Source organism: Paramisgurnus dabryanus, chromosome 16 (genome assembly GCF_030506205.2).
Source record: "Paramisgurnus dabryanus chromosome 16, PD_genome_1.1, whole genome shotgun sequence".
In the NCBI taxonomy this organism is placed as follows: Eukaryota; Metazoa; Chordata; class Actinopteri; order Cypriniformes; family Cobitidae; genus Paramisgurnus; species Paramisgurnus dabryanus.
This window is the reverse complement of record NC_133352.1, coordinates 2679071-2695329: the sequence shown is the minus strand read 5'-3', so window position 1 is coordinate 2695329 and position 16259 is coordinate 2679071. Positions and strand designations below refer to the sequence as shown.

The following is a 16259-nucleotide window of genomic DNA, read 5'->3' as shown; positions in this document are numbered from 1 at the left end:
TTAGAGGTCTTTTGATAAATGCAATCCTGCCCGGATGCAAATATCTGTGTCTGCTTGCAATATCTTTTGAAAAAGCGGTTCTTTTGGTGTTTTGGCCAACGCAATCTGCCGTATAGGTCTTGAGTCCCATTCATTCAGATATGGATGTTTTTTTTTCCATTTGGCGGAGTAAAATAATTAAATCAAGACGAGCTGAATATCATCCACTTAAGACTAAACACTGTAATATCAGTAACGTTATAAGGTATAAACTCAACCTTATTTTGTTTCAATCTGGAATGGTAATGTTAATTAATAAAGATAATAAATTGTTATTAATCATTATTTCTTAATTTATTTGTTTTTTTTATAAGCAGCCAGTTATATAAAACACGTAGGCTACTTTATATGATTTCTATAAGTTATTTTGATTTGTTAAAATTAAATTAATAAATTACATGTTCTGTAGGCTAATAATTTTACATTTAAAGCAAAATGTCAAACATTAGGCTGCAAACACGCATATCCAGAGCACTAAATCTTTTGCAACGCCAAAACGCATGAAACAGACGCTCCTATCTCAGGAATAGCATGATAATTTTTATCCCGTCCGAATCGGCCAAAATCACAGACGTCTTTTTTGCGGGCGGGTGCCGGTTGTTTATACATTGACCCGCGCATCACTGGTACGCAGCCCCGCGTCTCACTCAGATCCTCAAGAATGCGCATTTTCACAGGATGATATTAGACATTGTAGAGATGAGAGATAGAGAGGTAAGAGTGGTGCACACATCGAGAAAACTTAATAGAAGTCTAGAAACAAATGATTAAAGTATGTATAGCCATATCACTCATCTCATTACAATATGTTAAAAGATAACACTGAAATTATTGTATAGTTTAATAAAATAATGTATTTTGATTATACAAATCAATTAGTACAACCAAACTATAGTGATTGTTTTACTAACTGCTGACCAGCTTATCTCTATGGCTAATTTATAAGACATATTGATGCTGATTCAGTATGTCGTTTTTTTTGTTAATTTAATCTTTTGGGTTATCTTATGCTTAGAATTAGTCAAGGAGGTTGAGTCTTATACCTTCTTTCAAAGTTTGATCAATTGTGCATAATAACATGTGCAACAAATGCATATAGGGTGTCAGACTCAAAGATTAGCATAATTTAAAGTTTGGATCAACCTCTGGCACAGCTTTAAAGCTGAAACTTGTAAGTGAATTGTAAAGTATTTATCTTTGTTTGAATAACTACTCATCCTTACCTTACACATTAATACTGGAAAAGAGCCCCTTTAGTGTAAAACACATTAAGTAATTTTACGGTGTGATTTTGAATGATGAATATTTACCGTAAATAGGGGCTCCCCCTCCCTACAAAAGCCAATTTAACCACTGCCCGCCGCACACATACACAGCAGCCGGTCATCAGTGCATGTGAAGAGAATGATCTCTCTCCCACATCTTAAAGCTACAGTATCCTAATTCATCTCTCAATAAAATGACTCTCTGCTCATCAGTGAAAAACTGTTGTACTTCATACGAATGCGTGTATATTTAATTCATACAGTAAAGACTGTGAAGTGTTTTATTTTAATTACTTTTAACAGACATAAACCTTTTTAAAGGCATATTACATTTCTCTTTGCAAGAAGAAATATTTGTTGTGCTTATTTATTTGATTCTCTATTAAAACAATAATATACCTAATTTATAGTTAGTTTCATTTCTACAAATGGTGCAAACTCTGCTAGACTATAGATAAAAGATTCCCATTCCACTGCCATTCTGTGATCGGCACTGATCGGCGATCGGCAGATCATGATCTTGGTGATCGGTAATCTGTGATCGGCCCCAAAAATGCTGATCGGAGCATCTCTAGTAACAGTGCTGTTTCGGTGGAGTAGCTGCATTTGAAGCCTGACTGCCTGTCGTCGAGTAGATCATTCTGAGATAGAAAGGAGGATACCTGTTAAAAACCGCTCTCTCAAGTGTTTTTGCAATGAACGTAAGAAGTGATACAAGTCTATATCTGTCGGTAAAAGAGGGGTTCATCAAGGCTTTTTTAAGCAGTGGTATGACCAGGGCCTGCTTAAAAGTGGATGGAAATGTGCCGGTGAGGATGGATGTGTTGATAATATGTGCAAGTGCTAGTGTGAGCATGTCTGAAAGGGCCTGTAATTAGAGCTGTTACTTTTGAGAAAAATCTAATTCGAACGGATATCGAATATCATGCAATGTATCCCAATATATTCGAATATCTAGATGCCCCCGGCGCGCATAAAACAAAAAGCACCTTAATGGAGATTCAATCACAAGTTTATTAACAGTGACAGTCATAAACAGTACTGTCTGCATTACTTTTTTACTTAATGTATGAAACAGCAGGTTATCAACTTATGAATAACAACTTAATATAAATAAAAACTTTTCAGAACAGGAATAAACAATAAGGTGACAACTTAAACAGCAGCAGGAGTAAGGCATATAGCCAAGCCCAAACGAAATCTGCGCTCATAGATTTAGGCGGAAACTCCTGTCATTGACAAGCACACATATCTCGCGCTTGAGCGTGTTTGTGAGAAGTAATCTCATTGACAACAAGCATACATACAGCCTATCCCCGCATTTGTGAGCCGTCATTGACAAGTACATTAACCCTGCGCGTGCTGTTTGTTTGACCTTTTTAATGATAGAGAGCACAAACCATTTGATATTTGAGATGAAATTAAACTTAACCACTGAGTTAAGCAGATCTCACTTGACTCTTTCGTCTATGTGACGTGCGACAGTCAGCACATGATCATTTCAAATCCGTTTACAAGACAAATGTTGTTGTTAAATATAAAGTTTACATTGCGTTGTAAAAATGATGAAATTATCTTCATACATGCTAATTTCATAATGCGAACGTACAAAAAACACAAGCTTTTTATTCTGCTATTTAACACTATAAACAATAATATTTCATTTTATATACAAACTATAATTCTATATTGACATGCACATTAGGTTCATGTTGGTCCATTTTGATTCCCTCTGAGAGAATTGGTTACTGATGGATGAAGTTTTGTTGATGAAAAAGTTTGCAGTCATCAGCTGACAATGAGGAGGGGGTGGAGGGGGACAGATGAGAGGGTTAAAGAGTACCTATTGTCCGATTCACATTTTTTTATTTCATTTGCTGTATAACTGTGTATTTATACATGTTAATAATATGCAAAAGGCACATACCCCAAAGTAAATGATGACGTGAGTTATCATTTCCAACACTCGCAGGTCTTTACACTCTTAACACTTGCAGGGCTTTACAAAAGGAGGGTTGACGCTACCAATGACGCCGCAGGGCTGAGGCAGGGTTTTAGTAAGAGCCTTAACCGCAGCTTATTTAAAAACAGCTGGGCACGGCTTAACAATTAGCAAAACAAAAGCCTGAAAGGCGTCACTGGTACAACTGAAACAGCAATCTAGTCACTACACAATTTAAATGCAAAACTAATAAAGTGCAATACAAACAAACTTTTTGGCTATAACACTAGAAGGTAAACTTAGCAGTCAGTCAACGAGTATATATATATATATATATATATATATATATATATATATATATATATATATATATATATATGTATGTATATATATATATATATATATATATATATATATGTATATATATGTATATATATATATATATATATATATATATATATATATATATATATATATATATATATGTATATAGGCAATAGAAAAACAAGGTATAGACCATTTTGCAAGATGTAAACAACACTGGTCGAGAAACACTTCCTGTTTTAGTTTTCTTTTTCACTTATACAGTTTTTATACACATTGCTATTTTGCAAGTTCTCCCACTTAGAAATCATGGAGGGGTCTGAAAATGTCATCATAGGTTTCAATTATGATTTTTTCATTTATTATGACCCCACTGTCGTCGTTAATGCAGGTTCAGTGGCAAACGGGTCGGTATGGCATACTATTCATAAGACTTACGATAGCGCCAAAATCGCAACCCGACCATACGTGCCAACCCGTTTGACTAAGGCTGGAGGCCCCACTGTCGTCGTTAATGCAGGTTCAGTGGCAAACGGGTCGGTATGGCATACTATTCATAAGACTTACGATAGCGCCAAAATCGCAACCCGACCATACGTGCAGACCCGTTTGACTAAGGCTGGAGGCCCCACTGTCGTCGTTAATGCAGGTTCAGTGGCAAACGGGTCGGTATGGCATACTATTCATAAGACTTACGATAGCGCCAAAATCGCAACCCGACCATACGTGCAGACCCGTTTGACTAAGGCTGGAGGCCCCACTGTCGTCGTTAATGCAGGTTCAGTGGCAAACGGGTCTGTATGGCATACTATTCACAAGACACACGAAAGCACCAAAATCGCAACCCAACCATACGTGCCAAACCATTTGACTAAGGCCGGAAGCCCCACTGTTGTCGTTAATGCAGGTTCAGTGGCAAACGGTGGCAAACTATTTAATGCAATTCATTTTAAGTGTTCATGCAGAAAAAGGTTTTTATTTATTTATTTGGTTGGTCTGTGTTATGACCGTGAGTGCTTTGTTCCGTGAAAATAACTATTGCGAGTTAAGAACCTTTACTAGACAAATTATGCGAATGCTTTGTTGAAGAGAAAAGTTTTAAGTCTAGATTTAAAATGATCGACTGTGTCTGATTCTCGGACATCGGTTGGTAAATCATTCCAGAGCTTAGGGGCTAAGTAGGAAAAGGATCTTCCACTTTTAGACACTTTTGATAATCAATAGGCCAGAATTTTGCGACCGTAGTGTGCGTGATGGATTGTATTCTGATAGTAATTCTCTAAGATATGAGGGTGCTAAGCCATTTAAAGCTTTGTAGGTGATTAGTGATATTTTAAATTGGATGCGATATTTAACTGGTAGCCAGTGTAAAGATGCCAGAATTGGGCTTATGTGGTCATACTTCTTAGATCGAGTAAGTACCCTTGCAGAAGCGTTTTGAACTAGCTGAAGCTTGTTGACCTGATTTGAATGGCATCCCCCGAGTAGCGAGTTACAATAGTCTATTCTAGAGGTCATAAAAGCATGAATAAGCTTCTCTGCGTCAGATGTAGACAGTATATGGCGTATTTTTGAGATATTTCTAAGATGGAAGAATGCTGTGCGGCAGACGTTGGCGATATGACTATCAAAGGATAAGTTGCTGTCGAACATCACACCTAAGTTCCTAACCGTGGAAGATGGCACCACAGTACAGCCATCTATGTGCAATTTGTAATCTGACATATTATGTTTGTAGCGATTTGGTTCAATAATAAGTACCTCTGTCTTATTGGAGTTGAGCTTAAGAAAGTTATGTGCCATCCAGTCACTAACATCGCTAATGCAGTCTTTTAGCTTAGAAAACGTGTGTGTTTCGCTGGGATGCGAGGAGATGTAAAGCTGGGTATCATCCGCATAGCAGTGAAAACTTATGTTATGTTTCCTGATAATGTCTCCTAGGGGTAACATGTATAACGAGAACAGGATAGGACCTAAAACTGATCCCTGCGGTACACCGTATTTAACCAGGGAGTGATATGACTCCTCATCATTTACATAAACAAAGTGATAGCGATTGGTTAGATATGACCTAAACCAGGCTAGCGCCTGACCACTGATACCAACATAGTTTTCTAGTCTATTGAGTAAGATTCTGTGATCTATTGTGTCAAAGGCTGCACTAAGGTCTAGTAATATAAGAATTGAGATTTCACCACGATCGGATGTTAATAGGAGGTCATTTGTAACTCTAAGCAATGATACAGCTGCAAATAAGTATAGGCAGCTAGTCAAGTGCTTGGATTTCATAATGAGGTTGCCAGTTAAGCCCAAAGGGACTTTGTTGTTGTCTACATATCACATCACAGAACAAGGATAAATATCCCGTTCAATCATTCTATGTCCCCTTAAAATAGTCATTAAACACTTGAAATTATCTTTATTTGTACGTTTTCTGAGAGTTGTACCGTCATAAATGCTGATCTGCATTATACAATAGATCTTGAATAGAATTTGGTTGGCTATTAGTACTATAAACGCTATACCAACTTGTTTTTAATACATATTCATACTACGTCATTATGTCAAACTTCATGATTCTGATTGGTTGAGCTTATAGATAATAGATTTGCCATCAAAATTTTATAGACATTCAAGGCTCCTGTAGTTCCCAGGAATGTGCATACTAACTTGCACTGTAAGTTACTTTGGATAAAAGCATTTATCAAATGCATTCACACAGATTTTGTATTTCAAAAGCCTTTCACTGTGAATGGTTACACAATAAAAGTCTTGCGCTAGGAATGAGAACACATGTAAAATTCTACTGTTAATACAGTCACTATAACTTTATTAAAACTTAGTCTGATAATAGAAAGACCGTTTTGTCTCTTTTTTTTTTTTTACAAATATTTTAATTTTTGAGACAATTTTTTGACAAGTAGATGGAGTAAGAAACTATGGATTAATTTGCTGTTCTGTTCTTTCTGCAGAATGTCCCCACTTTAGGTGTGTCAGCTCTCAATCTGGCAACGTACATATGTGATGAAGTCAGCTTAGCCGGTTTTGGCTATAACCTTAGCCAGAAGAACGCCCCTCTTCATTACTATGATGAGCTCTCCATAACAGCCATGCTAAAGGAAGCCATGCATGACATACAGACTGAGACAGCTTTACTCAAACAGTTGGTCATGTCAGGCACAATCACTGATCTTACAGGAGGAATACACTGCAACTTCTGTTCAAGCTAAATGCATTGAACATCACCTGACATCACTATTACACATGGTAAACATACTACTGCTAAGTATTTTCTTACTCTTTACACTGTGAATGTTTTTGTTGTATTAATGATGTAAATAATGTTTTAAAGTGTAATATATTTTAATTTTTTATTATTTGAATGAATTTCTGTTGTATTGTTGTGATTAATAATTACCTATGCAGTTTTTTTTATTATGTTCCTTAGTTATTAGTAAGTGCTAATTTTAGGAATCGTTTTTAGGAAATGTCCATAACAGAGAACTGTCACATCCATAACACTGTTTCTTCCTCATAAATGTGCATACAAAACTTAAAATAAAATAAATATTAAATGTTCTTCGAATAGCCGTCCCTTCTCCATTTGTTATGGTTGCTGGTTTGTGCGTTTTAATTTGCAGAATTTCTACAAAGTGTGTTGTCTTCCAAAAATTTGTACTGTTTTTGTTACATCCGTAACGCATGCATTTTCCCCTCATCTGAAGCAGAAAACAGAAGTATAGATTAATAATTTCTGCACTCTATCATCAGGGTTTATGAAAATATAGACGGGCAGATGTTTTAATATGTTGGTAAAAATACAATTGTGTTATAAAATAGCAGTGTACTAATAAAAGTGAATAAAGTGGAAAAAATTGTATAAATATATTTTATTTCCTTATTCCTTACACATTTAATTCTAAATCAAAGCATTTAAGTGGACATTATTACCATACTTTTTCCATGTTCAAGTGCTATAATTTGATCCCCAGTGCTTCTATCAACTTAGAAAATGTGAAAAAGATCAACCCAGTAACTTAGTTTTGGTAAACTATACTCTGCAAGCATGTACAAAATAGGTCATTGAAATTTGGCTCCCCTTGTGATGTCAGAAGGGGATAATACCACCCCTTAATCTGCACTATCCAACCACAGCACTGCCATTTAGTGCAGAGATCAGCTCATTTGCATTTTAAAGGACACCCAAAATGGCAAATTTTTGCTTACACCTACAATTTTATCATGCTATAATAAATTATATATATGGTACACTAGTCAACATTTGAAGTGGATCAAAACTTTTCCTAAAAGTTGTCTTAAAGCCAATGCCCAATACCCGTTCTTGTCTTAGGACAACTTTGATGAACGTTTTTGATCCACTTCAAATGTTGACTACTATATTTTAAAACTTAACATATGTACTCTGGGGACACCAAATCTTTCAAAGTAAGCAAAAATCTTTTTTTAACATTTTTCTATGTAGATTCTGAAGAAATTTCTTAAGATTTAACTTTATTGAATTACTATTACTTAGTTGCATTACCATTGTTGTTGATGACTGCTGCACATCTGCGTCAAATAAAGTCAACCAACTTCTGACACCTCATAACAGATATTTTACCCCAGGATCCACAGTCCAGTAAATTTTTAAGTTTTGCTTCAGTAACTGCATTTTTAATTTTCATCCCACAACTTTCAATGGGGTAGAGATCATGGGATTGAGCTAACCACTCCATAGCTTCAATCCTTTTTGTCTTGAACCAAGATTTTGCCCTCTTGCTTGTGTGTTTGGGGTTGTTTGTCTTGTTAAAACACCCATTTTACAGTCATATCCTCTTCTGCGAAGGGTAACATAATCTCTTCAAGTATTCTGATGTATTAAAAAAGTGATCCATGATCTCTTGTATAAGATAAATAGGCCCAACACAAGTATGAAAAACATCCCAATACCATGATTTTTGCATCACCATGCTTATCTTAACTAGCTTTACAGTGTACTGTGGCTTGAATTCATTACCTGGGGGGTCACCTGACGTTCTGTGGATAACCACTCACCCGAAAAGAGTTCATATTAGTACCTCATAGGTAGACACTGGAGAGCTTATTACAGTTTTTCTCAATTGCTAAAACACTATAACCAGGCTTTTGAACTCAAATTTTAAAAACAATAACGCCATTTTTCAAAAAGCTCAACAATTACCAAGGAAACATTGAACGCACATCAATCAGATCCTTCAATGGAGAGATAAAAGGGCCTGAATTAGTTCACTGAGCTTTGGAACAATGGATCCACAGAGAAATGAAGGAATAGGTCGAGGAGGAGGAAGAGAAGGAGGGAGAGGAGGGGATGAAGCAGAGGAGGAGGACATGGTGAAGGAGCAGGGAGAAGAAGGGCAAGGAGACAAGCAGTCTCAGATCAAATTTGAGCCACTTAAGTTTACCATGTCCTTGTCCATGGTATGACTATGAGGGAGGCTGAGCTACGAGGAAAAGCCTAATTTGAATCGCTTCACTGTTGCCTTCATCTTCAGAGCCTTCAGGGAGGAAAACAGATAGATGTACTTACAGTAAGACTGCTCTTTATAGTAACTTGAGTGTGCATACACTGTTGGACTATGCTACTAGAATAAAGAAATGCATAAAATTGCCTTTCATACATATAGACATACAGTATCAGTAAATGAATGCCAGGTGTGGATCGTGCAAGAGGATTTTACTATTTGGCTAGGACCAATATATCCTGTGATGTGGATGAGATTCTCTGGCCTGACCCAGAACAGAATTATTAAAAAAAATATTTTACAGTTGTGCTGTGTAGCACAAGAATGAATAAAAATATGCTAATGCATACCTTGATTGTGTCTTTTGTGGTCATGTGAAAGGTTTTTGAGCGGGAGAACCACAAGCAACTTACCAGTTTTGGATATATCGTTTTGAATTTATTGCACGTGTGTGTGTGTGTGTGTGTGTGTGTGTGTGTGTGTGTGTGTGTGTGTGTGTGTGTGTGTGTGTGTGTGTTATTGAATGCCTTTGTGTGAAGTCTGAGAGAAAGTTTTTTTTTTTTTCAATAAGATTGAATGGTTTTAAGTGTAGAGCTTCATTTTGACCTGAAAATAGGATGTTTGGGGAATAAGTTGCGAAGCTAGTATTTAAACTACATTTTTCAGTAGCTTGGCGGTAGCTTACCTGCTTTCTAAATCAAATAGCTTTTCAGTAGCTAAGCTCTTTTTTTGACCAAGTAGTGAGGTAGCTTCCACACAAGCTACAATTTTCCAAACATTTCTGAAGTCGTCCTGAATTTGAGAATAAGCACGTCATTTTGAATCGACACAGGATGTCGTTTGTCCCGTATTTTCGAGTTGTGCAGCCTTCCTTCTGTGGTGGAAGGCAGTTATGGGTGCCGGCCTGACCACGCCCCTCTAGGTAATCGCTTTCACTTGCGTTCTGGTTAGGATGAGTATATATAAAGGCTGAAGGTAAAGCGACCGGATGTCACGCTCAGCTGTTTGTATTTTTGTCAGTATTGCATTGCTGTCACACGAGAGGTATGTACTGGAGGTCATTATGCTTGGTCCTATTATTTGGTTTTAATCATTCTAATAGTTGTTTTCCGTTTAGTATAAGCTCTTGTGTAGTTGGTATCTGTACCGCAGCATTCTCTATTAGAGGATCGCAAACTTTTAGTCTCTGGTGATTTACGTGGCATTCCTTGAATCGGGAGATTGCAGGCTCAGCTGTGCTGCAGTTCCGATAGCTTGTTTCCACACAAAAGGTATGTACTGGCGTTTTTTTCATCCATTCGGTTGTCTGGTTTTGCTCTTTTAATAGTTATGTTTTTTGCTCATTGTAGCTCTCTTAGGCTGGCATTTGTTGCCGTGGTGTCCTCGGCATCTGAGCATTACGAACGATTGGTTCATTTTGTATTAGGGAATCGCGGTGTAATTGAGGCGTGTGCTTTTGATCTGCGGCTTCTGTCACAAGTGGTTGATGGGGGCGACGGATTCGGCCGCGGAGTATATGCTGTGACCCATGCAGGCTGGTATGTTTAACCCACTCCTGTCCATTCAGCCTTCCTTAAGACATGTGACATTTTGCTAATGTTGTTTGTGTTTCAGGTGTTTGAGTTACCCGGCATCATGGCTTAAGGTCCTAACACTGCTGTTTTGCTTTTTGTTTATTTTGGATTCTTTTGCGTAGTTTATTTCGTTTAGGTTAGTAATTGGTGTATTAGTTTATCTTTGTCCTTTTTTTTGTGTGATATTTAATCTTTTCTTGGTTTCTTTTCGTTTGCTCATTACAACTTATTGTTTGTTTTGCTTATTCATTGCAAGTTATTATTTGTTTTCGTTTGTTTATTCAGTGCAATTTATTATTTTCGTTTGCTTATTGCAATTTATTATTTGTGTTCTTTTGTTTATTTATTACAATTTATTATTTGTCTTTTGCTTACTCATTGCAAGTTATTATTTGTTTTCGTTTGCTTATTCATTGCAATTTATTATTTTTGGTTTGCTTATTGCAATTTACTAATTGTTGTCTTTTGTTTATCATTACAATTTATTATTTGTCTTTTGGTTATTCATTGCCATTTATTATTTGTCGTCTTATGCTTAATTCTTTTGCTTTGGGTAAATGTTGAGTGGTTTTCTTTGGAAGTGTTTGATTATTTTGTCTGTAACTTGGGGCCCTGAGGAAGGCAGACTAAGACTGAGCAGAAATAGCCTCCCCTAATGTGGTGTGAATTTGCAGTGAATCTGTTTAGGTGTTGCAGTGATTTGGTGCACGTGTGTATTAGTATTATTATTACTTACAAGCTCTGTTTCTAGTCTGCCTCCTGGTTGTTATACTCCAGTTTCAGGCTTGTTCATTTTCTGTTTGATTAGTCCTTATTTCGTGTCAGTGGTGTGCCGTGATTTTGATGAGTGCCCTTTTTAGGCAAGATCTTTTTAACATTTCTATCTGAATAAAGCTTTATGAATCTTTTTAATACCAATTATCCACGTCTCTGAGTCCTCTTTTAGGGAGAGTGAACCTGTGGGCCTTTTCGGGTCCTTCCTGGGGGGGGGATATATCCCAGGTGGCGTAGTCGTTGCTTTGGTAACCATTAGGATAATTGCGTATGCAGGTTATTTAGTTTTTTTCTCGCCCCTTTGGCGTATGTATCGCCACATTTTTGGCGTAGAGTCGGCAGGGCTTTCTTAACTTTTGACCTGAGGCGTGGATAATTTATTGTATGAGTGTGTCCTTGTTGTGGGGTGTGTGTTCTCTTTTTTTTTCTCTTTTTTTTTTTTTTTCTAGAAGCAAAACAGCAGTGTTCATTGGTGAGCTGGGAACATCCTTTTGTCGGGTACAATTCCCCTGTTGCAGAAACACAACTAAATTATTGGTAGGTCCTTTTTTTTCTCTCTCTCTCTCTCTCTCTTTCTCTCTCTCTCCGTTTAAAACGATGGAGGACGAAATGCAGGAACTTAGAGATCTTGTGGCTAAATTACAAGCTGATAATAACAAATTGAGACAGGATCGTGAACCGGTTAGCTTACCAGGTCCTAGTAATGACTCTCTTAGTCCATCTGTAGCTGTATCTCAGCCGGTGGATACTAGTGCCACATTGGCTGAGCGGTTGGTTTTTATACCAAGAGATAGAAAGTGTTCAAAATTCAATGGTAGGTCTGGAATTGGGATTAGCGAGTGGGTTGAAGAAGTACAGGCCTGTATGCGTGCACGTCATCTGTCGGTGGCGGATCAGTCGTTCTTTTTATTCGATCACTTGGAGGGAGAGGCTCGGGAAGAGATAAAGTACCGGCCTGTAGAGGAACGGGAGAACCCTACCAAAATTATTGCAGCTTTAAAGGAGGTATATGGGTGTTCGCGATCTTATATTGCATTGCAAGAGGCTTTCTTTTCGAGAAGACAACAGGAGGGTGAAACCTTGTTGGAATTTTCCCTTGCTCTTATGGGTCTCTTGGAACAGGTTAAACAGCGTTCCCCAGATGTGATGCCAAATGCTGAGGTATTGTTACGCGATCAATTCGTTGAACATGTGTTGGATAGTGCACTTCGACGTGAGTTGAAACAGCTGGTCCGTCGCCAACCTACTGTTACACTGCTTGATGTCCGTGGTGAAGCCATAAGGTGGGAACGTGAGGGTACGCCTGGGGGAGCGAGAGGCCGTAGCCATTCTGTCCCATCAGCACATGGGTTTCAATATGCAGTACAAGGTGATGCACGTGTTAGGGTAGACCATTCCCCTCACAGTTCTGAGATGAGTGAGCTTCGAGAAATGCTGAAGTTGCAGCAACAGCAGTTAACCCAGCTGACTCAAAGTGTAGCGCAGTTGCGAGACCAGTCTCGTCGTGGCCGTCCTTTCCGTAATAGTTCTGTTATATGTAGAAGGTGCCAAAAACCTGGCCATTTTGCTGCGGAGTGTGATGGGGAGCGTGTCCCCCCTTCCTCTCCGATGCTACGTCGTATCGATACCCAGGTGCCCGAGCATAGACAGCTTCGTTCAGGTTCATTGCCGGAAAACTAATTCCCGCCGAGCTGTTGGGCCACTGCTCGGTTGGGGAAAACTCTGGCTCAGACATGTTGGGTAACACTGGTTCTGTGTCGCAACTAATGTCGTCATGTCCACATCTTGTTGTAACTATGGGTGGCATACCGGTATCTTGCTTGGTTGATACTGGCTCCATGGTATCTACGATTACCGAAAGTTGTTTCCGGGAGTCTTTTGAACCATGGGGCCAGGATCGCCTGATGTCTTGTCATTGGTTGCAGCTTCGGGCTGCTAACGGGTTATCCATTCCCTATATTGGTTATGTCGAATTAGACATAGAGCTTTGCGGTCGGGTAGTCCCGAATTGTGGTGTTTTAGTGGTCAGAGATCCTCCTGGGGGCATCTGTGCTCAAGCCCCTGGTGTGTTGGGCATGAATGTGTTGAGCCGATGTTATCAGGAGCTCTTTGGCCAACACGGTCCTTCCTGGCTTAAATCTCCGGCGGTGTCACAGGCTCCGCAATTTGTTCTTCAAGCATTGCAGCACTGTCATCAGGCAGGTATACAACCAGCTCTAGAGGGTATAGGCAAAGTTAAGGTACGTGGTCCCAGAGCAACTCGCATCCCTGGCGGTACTATTAAATTGATAGGAGCCACATGTTCTGATTCTTTTTCAAGTGGGGTTGCGCTCCTTGAGCCCTTGGAGTTTGGACTCCCCGTAGGACTGTTAGTATCCCCAGCTCTTGTTAAGGTGGTTAGGGGTATTGCCTATGTGCCGGTTGTTAATGTAGGGACTACGGATGTTCTTTTGTTCCCACGTCGAGTGATAGGTACGTTGTCAAGTGTGCATGTTGTAAGTTTGCCACCAGGTGTCACTGAGGTCTGGCCTGGGCAGGGGACTGTTTGTACTATTGGGTCCCAGGTGGGTACTTTGGTGCAGGAACAATTGGATGCTTTGGACTTGTCCCAGGTGTCCAGGGATGAGCAGGGTAAGATTAGGGCCCTTCTTTCACGTTACCAGTCTGTTTTCTCCTCTGTTGAGGGTGATTTGGGGTGTACCAACCTCCTCTCCCATGATATCCCTCTTCTTGATGACACTCCTATTCGACAGCGTTACCGACGCATTCCTCCATCCGAATATGAAGTGGTTCGGGCACATATCAATCAGTTGATGGAGACCCAAGTGATTCGTGAGAGTTGTAGCCCTTATGCCTCTCCTATTGTCCTTGTAAAGAAGAAAGACGGTAGTCTGCGCATGTGTGTGGACTACCGTCAGTTGAACTCTAAAACCAGGAAAGATGCGTTCCCATTACCGCGTATTGATGAGTCGTTGGATACGTTGACTGGTGCCCGCTGGTTTTCAACTTTGGATTTAGCCAGCGGGTACAATCAGGTTCCTGTTACAGAAGGGGATAAGCATAAGACCGCTTTTTGCACCCCCTTCGGCTTATTTGAGTGGAACCGGATGCCGTTTGGGCTTTGTAATGCCCCTAGTACGTTCCAGCGACTCATGGAGCGTCTTTTTGGGGATCAGCAATGTCAATCGTTGCTTCTTTACCTGGACGATATAATTGTTTTTTCCTCTTCTGTTGAGCAGCACTTGGAGAGGTTGGAGTTGGTGTTGGGCCGGTTAGAGCAGGAAGGCCTTAAAGCTAAGTTAGAAAAATGTGTGTTCTTTCAGTCACAGGTGAGATACTTGGGTCACGTCATTTCGGCAGAGGGAGTGGCGACGGACCCGAGTAAGGTTCAGGCAGTGTCGCAGTGGCGTCGCCCATCAAATACCACTGAGCTGCGTTCGTTCCTGGGCTTTGCCAGCTATTACAGGCGCTTTGTGGAGGGATTCGCTAAGATTGCGGCCCCTCTGCATAGGCTGGTGGCGGAATTTGCTGGTAGTAAGAACAGGCCCAAGAAGAACGTTGGGTTGGACTTTATGGATGCCTGGGATGACCAGTGTCAGCAGAGCTTCAATGAGTTGAAGGTGAAACTCACCACTGCTCCTGTGCTCTCATATGCAGATTTCTCCCTACCGTTTATCCTGGAGGTGGATGCCAGCCATGGGGGACTGGGAGCAGTCCTCTCCCAGGAGCAGAACGGTAGGGTGCGACCGATCGCTTATGCCAGCCGCGGTCTGAGGCCACCTGAGCGCAATATGTCCAACTATAGCTCCATGAAATTGGAGTTTTTGGCGCTCAAGTGGGCCTTGACCGAGAAGTTCAGGGAGTACTTGCTTGGCAGTCGGTGTGTAGTCTTTACCGACAACAACCCCCTTAGCCATCTTTCCACTGCCAAACTCGGGGCTACGGAACAGCGTTGGGCTGCACAGTTGGCCGCATTTGATTTTGAAGTTCGTTATCGATCTGGGAAAAGTAACACAAATGCGGATGCCCTTTCGCGGCAGAACCCCCCTGAAGGGGGAGTGTTGGGTGGATTAGCTCCAGGGACCTTAGTGCCGGCATCCTTGCAACAGCAGTTAGCGGCCAGACCTGTTATAGAAGCACAACAGGTAATGATAGCTGTCTTACCAAGTCATTCTTTGACTGAAATTCGTGCACTGCAGGCGGATGATCCTATCATTTCTGAGATCTTGCCCTTTTGGAGGCGTAAGGCTCGTCCCGGGTTGGATGAACGTCGGCAGATGTCTGCTTTGGCGTTGACGTTGCTTCAACAATGGGACCGCTTTGTAGAGAAGGAGGGGGTACTGTACCGTAGGATTTATTCCCCTAATGGGGGAGAGGAAATCCTACAGTTACTTTTGCCTGTGGCCTTAAAGCTGGATGTGCTTGATCAGTTGCATCAACAACAAGGACATCAAGGTATAGAGCGTACGGTAGAATTGGTCCGACAGCGGTGTTACTGGCCAGGCATGTCTTCTGACGTTGTTTCTTGGTGTCAGGAATGTGAGAGATGCCAGGCGAGTAAGGAGACACAGCCCCCGGCACAGAGTTTTGTGGGTCATCTTTTGGCCTCAAGGCCTAATGAAATTTTGGCTATCGACTTTACGGTCCTGGAGCCTACCAGTTCAGGAGTCGAGAATGTGTTGGTAATTACTGACGTGTTCAGTAAATATACACTTGCACTCCCTACTAGGGACCAGCGGGCAGAGACTGTGGCTCAGGCCTTGGTGACTGAGTGGTTTTATAGGTTTGGTGTACCTGGCCGCCTTCATTCCGATCAAGGGCGTAATTTTGAATCCCTTCT

The 16259-nt window shown here is 40.3% G+C and overlaps 1 protein-coding gene and 1 long non-coding RNA gene across 4 annotated transcripts in view; both read left to right on the top strand.

The window, feature by feature from the left end:
• st3gal5 (ST3 beta-galactoside alpha-2,3-sialyltransferase 5) overlaps nucleotides 1-7454 on the top strand; it is a 42094-nt gene extending 34640 nt beyond the window's left edge. For both annotated transcript variants that reach the window (XM_065272030.2, XM_065272031.2), the window contains one exon: nucleotides 6543-7454. In XM_065272030.2, coding sequence (XP_065128102.1) covers nucleotides 6543-6800 — 258 coding nt within the window. In that variant the 3' untranslated portion in view covers nucleotides 6801-7454. The remainder of the gene's footprint in view (nucleotides 1-6542) is intronic.
• Nucleotides 7455-10001: 2547 nt separating this feature from the next.
• LOC135757495 (uncharacterized) lies at nucleotides 10002-11958 on the top strand. Of its 2 annotated transcripts, none has more exons than XR_010536274.2 (3): nucleotides 10002-10342; nucleotides 10421-10609; nucleotides 10686-11958. It is a non-coding gene; the product is annotated as an uncharacterized lncRNA (long non-coding RNA). The 2 variants fall into 2 exon arrangements; XR_012335253.1 differs by having other exon boundaries at nucleotides 10054-10115; nucleotides 10189-10342; nucleotides 10421-11958.
• Nucleotides 11959-16259: the final 4301 nt, after the last annotated feature.